The sequence below is a fragment of the Podarcis gaigeae genome, assembly GCF_964106915.1.
Source record: "Podarcis gaigeae genome assembly, chromosome: 12".
NCBI lineage: Eukaryota > Metazoa > Chordata > Lepidosauria > Squamata > Lacertidae > Podarcis > Podarcis gaigeae.
The window spans coordinates 27,405,080-27,418,157 of NC_139688.1; the positions used below are offsets into that span (position 1 = coordinate 27,405,080).

The 13,078-nt window shown below is 40.4% G+C and overlaps 1 protein-coding gene across 9 annotated transcripts in view; it reads left to right on the top strand.

The window, feature by feature from the left end:
• The window catches only part of ANKIB1 (ankyrin repeat and IBR domain containing 1), a 49,717-nt gene that overhangs the window by 4,590 nt on the left and 32,049 nt on the right, over positions 1-13,078 (top strand). For all 9 annotated transcript variants that reach the window (XM_083704673.1, XM_083704678.1, XM_083704676.1 and 6 more), the window contains exons 2-3: positions 9,680-9,944; positions 11,737-12,037. In XM_083704673.1, the coding sequence (XP_083560799.1) occupies positions 9,757-9,944; positions 11,737-12,037 (489 nt within the window). In that variant the 5' untranslated portion in view covers positions 9,680-9,756. The remainder of the gene's footprint in view (positions 1-9,679; positions 9,945-11,736; positions 12,038-13,078) is intronic.

The window sequence follows — 13,078 nt, forward strand, 5'->3', positions numbered from 1 at the left end:
CAGTTCATACACTTGGGAGAATCTTCTCTATTACAGAAGTCAGTCATATGACACAGCATGCTCTCAGACAGGGTATTGTTTAGAGTAGAAGCACATGAGTATAGTGCAATACTTCTGACAAATACAGCTTACTTGTGGTAATATAGCTCAGCTGTGAACATTCTGGTATGGAGAAAGCTGATAACTTTCTATAATTGTAAGCTGAACTACTGAACTCTGATCATTTGTGCTAACTATTATGAATGCATCACTTAGCATTTTTTTACAATATCTAATTTAATACAACTACAGTACTGAAGACCTAAAACTTACTGTATTTCTAGTACTTCTAGAATGCTGACATATTCAAGCAGGTCTTCTGGCTATCAACTTTTGGTCAAGTTAAGTGTCTTTCCAAAGGATAAACTGTGCGACAGGTGAGGCTATGGCCCTCCAATTGTTGTACAACTCTCTGGCCATTGGGCATGCAGACCTAGGCTGGTGGAAATTGTAGTCCAAAATATCTGGAGGGCATGAGGTTGAGGGAAGGCTGAATGATACTATTAATTTGTTCTAAATTTGATATGATTGTACTAAAGGTAAATTTATAAGATGATATTTTAAGCCTTTAATGCCTTCTCTGTGGTGCAGTCTGGATTAGTATAAGTTAAGCCTTCATTAATACTGAAGATAAATTTCTTTATAGAATTGCTATTTGTTCTGTGTAGTGCTTTGTGTATTGAGTGTTGTTTTTGTTTCTAGAAGCCGCCTAATATCACTCAATTGAAAAATGATTTGAGTACCTTATCAGATCATGTAAAATATATATAATAAGGTGTGGACTATTAGACTGGCATAATTCTGTATTGTAGACTTTCCAGTTTTAGAACTAGTATTTGATAGTAACAGAAAACAGAACTGTTCTAATGGTAGAAACCTGGTCCAAGAGAAGATTGTACTTCTCACATGTTTAACAGGATACCAAGCCAAAGAAAAAAGAACCTAGGAAACTGCCTTATACTGTATTGAGTCAGACCACTGATCCATCTAGTATTGGCTACAGTGACTGCCAGTAGCTCACCAGGGTTTCAGACAGGATTGTCTCCCAACCCTACCTGGAGATGCCAGAGATTGAACCTGAGACTTTCTGTATTCAAGGCAGATGCTCTACCACTGAGCTATGATTCCTCCCCACAGCAAATGCAATTGGCAGTGGTAGTCCTGATTCCTGGATACTTGTGCTACCTATCTTTTAAAAATATCTTTGCATCTGGGACAAGGGCAAAATTCACATATGGGGGGGTTGTTTCTTTAAAAAGAGTGCTTTTGAAGAAACACACAACAAATACAGAGGACCTTTGCTTTGGGAAGGGAAAAATCCCTTGCTTTTATGGGAAATGAGAAATTTGCCCTATGTCTTGTTTTCAGCATACCTGCTTATGATGCAGATGGTTCCAACTTATATTGTGCTTCTTTAGAGGTGACCTGGTTGAGCAATCGGTTTGACTGAGCAGGGAGAAGTTCACACTCAAGTTCTCTTGCACACACTGGGAGGCCTACACATACAGTGGATCCCCCTGATACGAACTTAATTTGACCCGGGGGTACGTACTTACCCCAAAAAGTCCATATCCAGAGGACCACTTCTGCGCGCACGCGTGGCGCGATAGAGCGCTTCTAAGCATGCGCGCGGGGCGAAATCCAGAAGTATACCCAAAGGTAACGTAACCCGAGGTACCACTGTACAGTCTTTCTAAATGCAACATGCATTTAGTGGTGCAAACTACTTTCATAATTTCCAAGTGGCAAACTGTGTACAGTGTGTTTGTAGCACTAAGCTTTCACAGTGAACCACCACCAGAAATTAAGTCACTTAACTACATGTGGTGCTTGAAGTATATATGTACACTATGACAGCTCATCACATACATACTCATAGAAGAAACTGTTCAGTTAGAATTTCTGGCTTCGGCAAAATTCAGGAATCCAATCAGCTCATAACTATAGACACATGCATTTGATTACTGCGTATGTGTACTTGTATAATGTTGCTTCTTGAACCATGATATTTTCAGATATGTCTGTACTTGAACGGCATGTGGTCAGTAAAAGTAGTTGGACTGTGTGATTTAATCAGGGAGAGAGCAGAAACTTTCTGGAGAAAGTTGTAGTGCAAGGAGTGCCTGCATGCAAGTATAAATAAGTATTGGATGATATCATCCAATAAAAAGAAATGCTGCCTTTTGCCTAAAAACATTCTTGATTAGATGGAATCATAGTCAGCCAATAATTGATCAGTATCCCATCTTAGCTCCTTTGGCATTTTGCTATAGATATCTTTTAAGGTATCTTACTTTTAATAGGAAAGCACACCCAAAGGAGTTAAGTTGTCCTAGATCGTGCATCTCTTGTGTAATAATGAAACAGCAGTTCATAGTCTTAACTCTTTCCATGTGTCTGGTATTTCTGTCCCTATTTTGGGGCTGGCATCTATGTCAATATACAATTTTAGTTGGCTAGAAAGAATATGCCTCTCCTACCCACCTTGTCTCCTATGCTAATTACTACAGTACTTTCACGTGTGTGAATGACTGGTTGTGAAATTGCTCAAAGAAGGAAACAAAGTTGCTTCCCTGCTTTCTTTGAGAGTGGTCTACTCAGCTACACTCCTGTCCTTACTTCCCATTTGGCTTCCAACATTCAATCTCCTGTATATTTGGCAACTCAGTAGTTTGGAGCTTTGCATTTAGAAGGAACCTCCTGCCTCACTTACAGCACTTGATAAGGCTTCCTGCCTAGTGATGAGCCAAATAAGTGAGGTGAGTGAAAGAACATATTCAGAATTTGCTTTTAATACCCCCATTCCATGAGTGCTATTAAATCTTCATTTCTTGGGTATCGGAGTTCTATAATGGGAAGGAAACAAATGGCAGTAATAACTTCCTCGTGCTATGAAAGCATTGAATAGCATCATTAGGTGTATAATCATTGACTAAAGAGGCTTGTACAGATAAACATAAGCATCCATTTCCACTAACTCAGAATGCGCTCACTCCAATACCATCAGTTTCCACTGCAGTAAGTGCCCCCTTCATTTCCTTCAAAATTTGCTGCCAGGACAAATCCTTGTTGTGAATGTTCTGTTACTCCTTGGTATCTGGAATGCTTGTATGGAAAATCCCAGGCACCTGGGTACCTGATATATCACCAGCTAAACATCATGATATATCAATTTCTGAAATAAGGAAGGAATTACGTAGAGGTGAACAGGACAATGTCCTGGGAACTGCTACAACTTAAGGGTCTAAAACTGATAAGTGAAGATATTATCAATCACCTCATGGTCGCTTTCAGCAGCAGGCAAGCCCAAATGCATCTAAATGAGACTTTTGGTTTTGGGCTTGGCTACCAAAGTACGCGGGTGGTGCTGTGGGTTAAACCACAGAGCCTAGGGCTTGCCGATCAGAGTGTCGGCGGTTCGAATCCCCGCGATGGGGTGAGCTCCCATTGCTTGGTCCCTCCTCCTGCCAACCTAGCAGTTCGAAAGCACAACAACGTGCAAGTAGGTAAATAGGTGCCTCCAGCGGGAAGGTAAACAGCTTTTCCGTGTGCTGCTCTGGTTCGCCAGAAGTGGCTTAGTCATGCTGGCCACATGCACACCGGCTCCCTCGGCCAATAAAGCGAGATGAGCGCCACAACCCCAGAGTCGTGCACGACTGGACCTAATGGTCAGGGGTCCCTTTACCTTTTACCAAAGTACAGTGATGAGTCATAGTGAATACAAATAATCTGGGACTGCCAGCAGACCTACTAGGCGGCAGCAGAATCAACAACGGCAGGGGGAGGCAGAAGCAACAGCAGCCTGGCAGTAGTGGCACAATAATCAGCAGCCTGCAAAGCCTCATCATGGCAGAAGCAGCGGCAGTCTGCGAGGCCTTGTGGTGGCGGCAGTAGTGGTGGCCTGCAAGTGGTGGCCTGCTTAGCAGGTGCTAAGCAATTAGTAACGTATCTGTACAAAGGCGATTTTCAATTATTTAAAATAAATCCTCTTTAGAGCTACTTGGAAATGCTTCCTTATATGTGAGACTGCTGTCTTCTGAAGGGAGAATACTGCAGCCAGTAGCTCGGTTCCACCACTATTCTTAACTTCCCCAGTGACACTGCTTGGCAACTGCAACAGAGACCCAACTTGATGTTAATGCTTGCTGGGGAATGTATATTGTGGTTGCTTAGTAGCTCAAATCTTTCCTCCACCTCCTGGGCCCAACAAAGTAGCTAAGTCATCTTTGTTGTTTGAAGACAAGTATTTTCTAATTATCAGTTGTCTTTAATTATCCTATTTATATGCTAACAGTTGTGATTTGCATTGGATCATGCAATATTCATGTGTTTCAGTTGAAATCTTGTAATGTGTGTGATAAATGCAGGTATATGGAATGTTCATTATTTTAATCCTGGACATGTGTATGGGAAATGTTTATATAGTTATGTTGGTATGATTCTAATATTGTAATACTAAGAAAGCATGTTGATCTTGATTACATTTTTAAGATTACTGGTGATGGTTGTTCAGTGTATATATGTGAAGGAGCGTCTCCACCTCCATCGTCTAGCCTAGACACTGAGATCCCGCTCCAAAAGCCTTCTGGCATTTCCCCCACTGCAAGAAGTGAAGTTACAGGGAACCAGGCAGAGGGTCTTCTCAGTAGTGGGGCCAATCTTTGGAATGCCTTCCCATCAGATAGCAAACAGATAAATAACTATATGGCTTTTAGAAGATGTCGGAAGGCAACCCTGTACAGATGGGCAGCATATAAATAATAAAATTATTATTATTTATTATTTGATTTAGGTAACATATAGCACAAATATATAATGTGCTCAGATCAACTTCTGACAGATTTCCTCCAAGCATTTCTCCTTTAGAGAAGGTAATTGGCTATGAGAGACATTGCCAAGGTTTTAAGCTATCTAGAAATAAAACCACAAGATCTCCATTGCCTTATGAATTGCTGGAGCAGCTGCCAGCTGAACTCCCAAGTCTCTGGCTTTGCAACTTCAGCTCATCATCCCTCTTGATCACCCATGCCCTTTAATCCAAGTAACAAAGCCCAGGTGAACTAAACAATGTGGGAGGAGGCAACAGGCAGCTCTTGAGGGTGTCCAGAGACTAGTATATATATTCAGTGATTAAGTCTATTTAATTGGAGTATGGAAAGAAAAGAGAAATGAGTGTATGCACAATCAAAAGACAAAAGCAAAACACTGAACCACAATATTGGTCTATCTTGTCTCGTGTTGGGGATCCTGTGGCAGTCTAGATGTAGCTGAACTAACACTTGCATCATTCCTGACCATTGGCCATAGTGATTAAGGCTGTTGGGTGTTGAGGTCAATAGCATCTGGAGGGCTATGGGTTCCCCACCTCAGATTTAGTCAACCGAATATACCCAGGACTTACACACCTAGGGCTATTGCAGCTGGTCTCCTCTGGAAATGTTTATGGGCATATTCCATATTTTATGCTGTTTAATCAGGGTGATCCAATCCAAATCTTAATCTGGGGGGTCATGATTGACAGCTGGAAAGCAAGGAATTCTCTCAGGAACAGGAAATTAGCTTACACAAGCGATCGCCTCTATAAAATAAGAACTTAAGCTTTGCCTACCATGCAGCAAAGTGAAGTCAAGTGGATGATGGCTTATTTGTGGCAGGCCACATGAGAATCATAGAATTGTAGAGTTGGAAGGCACACCAAAGGATCATCTAGTAGAGTCCATGAAATCTGCTATTACAGCCAACTTTCTGGATGATGTAAAGTATCACCCAAGGTCATTTTAGGAAGTCATGAAATTTATTGTGTCTGAGCTGGAAAACTGATCACCAGCTATCATTGGTGCAAAGAAGGCCCAATGGTGCTATATGTGAAAAGAAAAGGTTGGTTCACTTCTTGGCTTAAAAGTATAATTGTTTGACATTGGCTTATTGATTGGCATAATGTTGTAAAATAGAGTGAGGACTACATTTTGGGCTGTATCTTATATTTAGTCATGCTCAGAGTGGACCTATTGAAATACCGTATTTTTCGCCCTATAGGACGCACTTTTTCCCCTCCAGAAATTAAGGGGAAATGTGTGTGCGTCCTATGGGGCGAAAGTAGGCTTTCGCTGAAGCCTGGAGAGCGAGAGGGGTCAGTGCACTCCAGGCTTCAGGAGAGCCCCACCGCCAGCCCCGCAAGTTGGGGGGACAGCGGGGAGGCGCAGCACGCCATCCCGCTGTCTCCCGATGTCCTTTGGAGGCTGGCAGTGGGGAGAAGCCTGCTTTTCCCCACCGCCAGCCCCGCAAGCTCGGGGGAGAGCTGGGAAGCGCAGCACCTGGTTTGGAGGCTGGCGGCGGGAAAAGCCCGCCTCTCCCTGCCGCCAGCCCCACAAGCTCGGGGATAGGGGGGAGGCGCAACGCGCCCAGGCTTAGCTTCAGCCATGGGAGCCCGGTGCTGGGCTCCCGTGGCTTGCGGAGAGCTGCATGTTCTGGGGTTGGGGGAAGCTCAGGCTGGGGGGGGGAAAATCATTTTTCCCCCTTTATTCCCCCCCCCCAATAAATTAGGTGCGTCCTATGGGCCGGTGCATCCTATAGGGCGAAAAATAACGGTAAATGGACATTAATGAACTTAGGTTCATGCATTTCAGTGGGTCTACTCTGAGTAAAACTTAGTTGCCTGCAGCCCTTTGACCTGGAGCTGTTTAGCCAACATAATCTACATGTAAAAAAATCAGCAGCTTATTGTGTCAGAAAAAGGTCTGCGAAGAAAAATACCTGATAGTTGTTGAGATTTTCATATGGGCTGTGTAGGAATATGAGATATTTAGAGACTTTTTCTCCTCAGAAGGAAGTATAAGAATCAGCTTTGAGAAAGACTGTTCTTGGACTCCTTCCCTCAAATTCTTAAATATCTTTTAAGACTTCAGATTGTTTATAAATAATCATGGACTTTGGATAGATAGCAATGCTTTCTTTTAAAATTGTGTTCTTCACTTTGTAGTTCTTTTAATATTTTGAAATGGTGTCTTTCATTTGTATTTGACTTACGTTTTGAAATGAAGTGTCTTTAAGTGGCATGTGCTGGTTAAATTGCTTCATTGTTAAAGGAATATAAATGAATGTCTTTAGGAGAGCAATAATATCTGTTTGCCTAGTAGCATTTATAAAATTATCAGAATGCTAATTCTTGGAAAGTATAACACAACCAGGGTTTTTTTTCTAATCATATGCTGTAATTAGATATATCTTTTGATCCTTCATGGAAAGTATAAATGGATTTCTGTCCTTCTCCTGGGCTTTTTTTATTGAGAAAAAATAGTATTCATGGCTAAGATGTGCACAGTTGTCAAAACCAAAGATCTGCAAGCACAATGGTACTAACAGATCTTCATTTCAGTTCTCCCATTGTTAAGACACTAGAACTTGGGGTCATCCGTTGGAGCTGAATGGTGAGAAATACAAGGAAGAAAAATGGGAACACTTTTTTGCATAGTACGTAGTTAAAACTATGGAAAACACTGACACTGGATATGCTCATAGCTTCCAACTTACATGGGTTTAAAGGAGAGTAGAAAAATTCATGGGCAAGGAAGACTGTCAGTGGCTGCTAGGCATGATACTTACATGATACTTAGAGGATCCATGGAACCATGCCACTGAACACCAGTTCCAGGGAATAAAAGGGAGAGATGACTATGAGCCTCTTGTAGGCATTGGGTTGTCCAGTGAGAGAAGCAGGATGTTGGACAAAATAGCCATTCAGTAATACTATATAATTTGGCTTGACTTAAATTGACACTTACTGCCTAGTAACACCAGCCCAAATTAACCCCTGCCCTTGTTAAATTAAAGACTAGCATGTTTCTCTTTACTTTAGCTCTCTCTATGCCTACCCAGGAACCTTTGTGTTTTGTTTCAACTTCGGGATACATCTAGGTTACAAGGCAGGCTTTCTGAGAAAAGAAAACCCTTCTTCTGATATCATGGTAAAAGCAAATGATTCATCATGGGTGGCCTGTCCTCCTGTCAAAATGGCATTTGGGGTTGGGGACATTCAGGATCTGGCCTATTGGTCGGATCTAGCTCCCTGTCCCTCGTTTTAGAAGTGTTTATATAAACATGCCCTTAAAGATGTGGATTCTTAGTATCCATGTCATTCTTTTCTCCCTCAGCTATTCCTTCCTTTACCCGTGCCTGCCTTTTGCTTCCCTTTGCAAAGTTTATTATGAGTGATAGGTTAACTACCCCTATTTTCCATAATCTAATCAGCATGTTATGATAATCTTCTTCCTGGTTTGCATCTTCCATTCCATAGACATATCTTCTCCTTCCTGTGTCTTTATTTACTTCTGCATGAAATCTGCTTTAAGACTAGTTCTTTGAACCAAATAGATTTAGATTGCTTCTACAACATTATATATTGAAAATTCCAGATTTTTTTTATTGTATTAATGATTAGGGCTTGTAATAATAATTAAACACTTTTAGCACAATTCATAGGTAAGTCACACAGCTGAATCTAAATAATTTATACATTAAAGTAGAATCAACAAATGTTTGGGTAATGCATTCAGGTATCAGTTCTAGTTTGCAGTCTGAGCATGTCAGCGCTGTAGAGTATTGAACTGGCATGTTCATCTCCACAGCTGGTTGTTCGCCCAGCCGAGCTAGCAACTACTATAGGTCTTCGCTAGCAGACGCTTGTCTTATAAACATCACCATGTCTCTACAGATTGTCACTGGTGGCTATGCTGGGAATATTAGCTTCCATTACTCATGCCTGCATGCCTTTACCAGGCCAACAGTCTATGGCTTGTATCCAATGCTTGTCCTACCCAGAGTAAACCCATTGAAATTAATGAACCTAGGGTCAGCAGTGTAGCATTCGCTGATCGGCTATCTGGTGCTGTTGTGTTGTCACACTGGCCCTGATATCTCTGACTGACTTGAACACAAAGCCAGTAAGAAGAACCCTGTTCTAAAATGGGGTGGGATGTGTTGAAGCGTGTCATTGAACAGGAGCAAAATGGCACAAAACTATTACTTTTGAAGAATATTTCAGGTCTATGAAAGCTCCTGTTTAACGCTGAGAATAGTTGTTCATGAAAATTCCCAGTAAAGACTTGAGCTGAGTGCATCAGCATGGTAAATTTATCTGCTGTTCCACACAAGTATGATATAAAAGTTACTGGGATATTCCCCAGTGATTGGATTAAGGAAAATTTGTAGATCAGTTGCACATGATTTACCTTAATGTATAATGGAGTTTAAATAATTTTCCTATCCCCAGGCTTTCTTCAAATCCCAATTCTTTCCTAGAGTTTTTTATTTACTAACAAAAATTTTGTTTGAGATTTTTCTTTGCACCACTGCAGGATGAGGTTGACGGAAATGTTATTATTATGCAGTTTCCACTGATTTGGGTCCAAAGTGTATATCTGGAAATGTTTTACCAAGTTTATGTAGTAAAGATGTTAATGGTTTTACAGAGTGCAAGTTAAAACTATGCAGAACTAGATAGTTGAAGGAATCTTAGTGTTTTCAAATAAGGACAGTATAAAAGCTTCTTAGATTGTAATTTTCCTAAAGGGCTGATTAATTTTAGACAAATTCCTAGTATAGCTTCTTCAACCCAATTTGCAATGCTATTTGCTTGTTTCAGAATTTAAAAGATGTTGCTGACCTCCACACCAAGTGTTTGAAGGGGGGCAGAAGAAGCACCACCCCACTAAGAACAACATGGGAAATACAACTACTAAATTCCGCAAAGCACTTATAAATGGAGATGAAAATTTGGCCTGCCAAATATATGAGAGCAACCCTCAACTAAAAGAATCTCTGGACCCTAACATTTCTTATGGAGAACCCTACCAGCATAACACTCCATTACATTATGCTGCCAGGCATGGGATGAACCGAATATTGGGGTGAGTATTGTTCCTTTGTTCATAGTGTTTCTAGATGTGCTAAGTGACATATGTGATTTGATATAATCATAATCTAATATAGTACTATCTTTTGATGTACAAGTTCAATATTTTGCCATGGATAACCTCTTTACACTGGCTCCAGTTCCAAAGTGCACATATTCTCCAGAATAGTTCTAATATGAGGGCATGCATGTTTGATTTCTTATCCTCATAGCCCTAAAAGGTTGCTGAAGATCTTGGTGGTATTTACTTTCAGCTCAGGAGTTGCTCTATGTTGGCCAATGTTGAAATGAACATAACTCTGCTTCTTTCTTTTCTATGGAAAAGTCGGAGTTAGTACAAGAACACTGTATTGTGCAAGTATTTGTAAAATAAAGAATGCAGGGATATTATGCTTGCTCTACTTGCAGTTTTGAGAAAGGGATGAAGCTTTCATCTTTAAGTGGTGGAAGGCAGCACTTCGAGAGCTGCAATGTATCTGCTGTGCCAAATATTTGGAAAAGAGAGGAAAGGTAGTTTTTTAAAGCAGCAATCCTCTGTTTCTGGAATTGCAGTAGATCTTCCCTGTGGCAGATGCTTCTGGAACAAACAAGATCTAATTAAACCAGACTGGTTATTAAATAATAAAAATTCTTCAGTGTATGCCTTATAGTGTATGGCCCTTTGGTTTAACATTTTTTATTACACATAAATTCTATTTGTGGCTACCAGGAAGCTACAGGCTATTAATATTATCAGGAGTATCTTAAGAAACAGTTTCCTGTATTCATAAACACTGGTACAGAGCAGTTTAAAACAAAGATACACATCATCCTGATTCAGTGAGTCATAAAGCAATATTAGATTATGCAGTATATTATCAAATAGTCATTACAGGGCTGCATTTTTAAATGACAATATGAGAAGATCTAATATAATAACGCCAACAACATTGAGTAGGATTTCTGCCAGGCTTCATCAAATAGGATGTATGGAAACAAGGAAAGTCTTCCGGCTACAGAATAGCCCATTCATTTAAAAGTTTGCAGATGAGAAGATGCCTCTCTTTTGCATTTGTATTAGAAGTATGACAAATGTACTGTTTTGGCCTGAATATAAACCACACTTTTTTCCAAATTCTGACCTTGAAAAATTAAAGTACAGCTTAAATTTGCGACCTAACAAAAATGGGCTTTTACAATATCGCTGCTGAAACAGACATACAGTAAAACAGAATAGGTGTGAGTGCCTGTGGAATTTTAAGGGAGCGGCTTATATTCGAGTATTGTCTTTTTTTTTCTCTCCCCCCCTTGAATTTTAAAGGTGCAGCTTACATTCGGGTCAATACAGTATTTATAAATGTATTAGAAGTATGATAAATACTTTTAGTGGGGCAGGGGAGCTGAAAAAGAATTCACATCTGGCAACCAATGTACATGGGCAGATGAGTCTAAAAAGCCCAGGACACAAATTTCCATGGCCCTCTAGCAGCTATGGTGGTTCACTTACCAGAAGTGATTATTTAGCGTTAACTCTGGAAATGTATATTCAATTCTGACCGAACTAAGCCTCCTAGGAGATTTCCAGTTTATATATGATTTTCCTCAATCTTTACTGTATCTTTAAAAAGGTAAAGGTAAAGGTACCCCTGCCCGTACGGGCCAGTCTTGACAGACTCTGGGGTTGTGCGCCCATCTCACTCAAGAGGCCAGGGGCCAGCGCTGTCCGGAGACACTTCCGGGTCACGTGGTCAGCGTGACATCGCTCTGCTTCTTATTTACTGCTTTATTTCTTTACTTTCTCTGTATAGAACTTTTCTTTTTGTAAGAGATGGCAACCCAAATAAACGAAATGTGCACAATGAGACCTCTATGCACTTGCTTTGCATGGGGCCTCAGATTATGATATCGGACGGAGCTCTTCAGCCTCGATTGACACGGCCCTTTGAAGATGATTTCAGAAGAGCAGATTGTCTGCAGATGATTCTGAAATGGAAAGGAGCAAAACTTGACCAAGGAGAATATGAAAGAGCAGCCATTGACGCCGTTGATAATAAAAGAAATACACCTTTGCACTATGCTGCTGCCTCAGGAATGAAGACCTGTGTAGAGGTAAAATTCATATAAATAGTAATCAAAGTAATGATGGAGCATACACTTGTTTCAAAAAACTGAAGCTCTACTTTAAGGGCATGTAATATTGTATCTAAAAATATATAAATGGCAAAAAGAAGTGACATCATCTTATTCAGTGTGTACTGAATAAATTTATTATATTTATATCCTTACTTTCTTCCATGGTGAAACGTAAGGCAGTGTACATTGTATTCCCTGATGGTGTTTCATTCATGCACTGACCAGTGCATGTGCCAATACCAGTTATTATGCTAAAAAAAACCCCACTTCCTATTTATTCTTTTTTATCACTTGCTTTGGGGAGTATTGCTTTTGAATGTTGTGTTTAAGTGCAAACTGTTAAATTCCCAATGAGACAAACTATAGTATATTTGAAATTTATTGTATATTCCAGTTAATTGACTGTACTTAATACAGTGTTGCACGCCAAAAAAATGCTTAGTCTTCCATAGCAGCTGTTCGCAAATATTTTATTAAAGGGAATAACATTTTTTTCATATTTGACCTTGTCCTGTTGATGACCTGAAAGTTATCTCCATGAGCCCCTTGAACTTCAAACATAACTAGCACTCGCTGCTTGAAAATGTAATAATCCATTTGTGTATTGAAAGAAGGTTCATCATGGTATATTCACCAGAGCTATTTGCAGTGCAGCTGCTTAAAGAATTGCTCAAGTTACATTCCTTCCAGGTGCTACCACCCACTTGCCTTAATTTGTCAGTGGAATCTTGCAGAGTGACCAGTCAAGTTCTATACACTTGCATAGGTACTATGACACAAACAGCTGCTGCTGTTGATGCAAACTCTTCCTTACTTTCTTGCCAGTGTTTATTTGCAGGAAAGCCAGACACAATGTTGTGCCAGCCAGTGATAGATCAGAAAGACCTTTGAATTGTCACAAAAGGACTTGTAGGAGCTGTTCCCTTGCATTGCTGGGAAAGGAGCAATTGCTGTCAGAAGCTGTTGTACTGGAAATTGTAGTGTATGCTCAGTTTGAGGGACCATCTGCCTGATCTT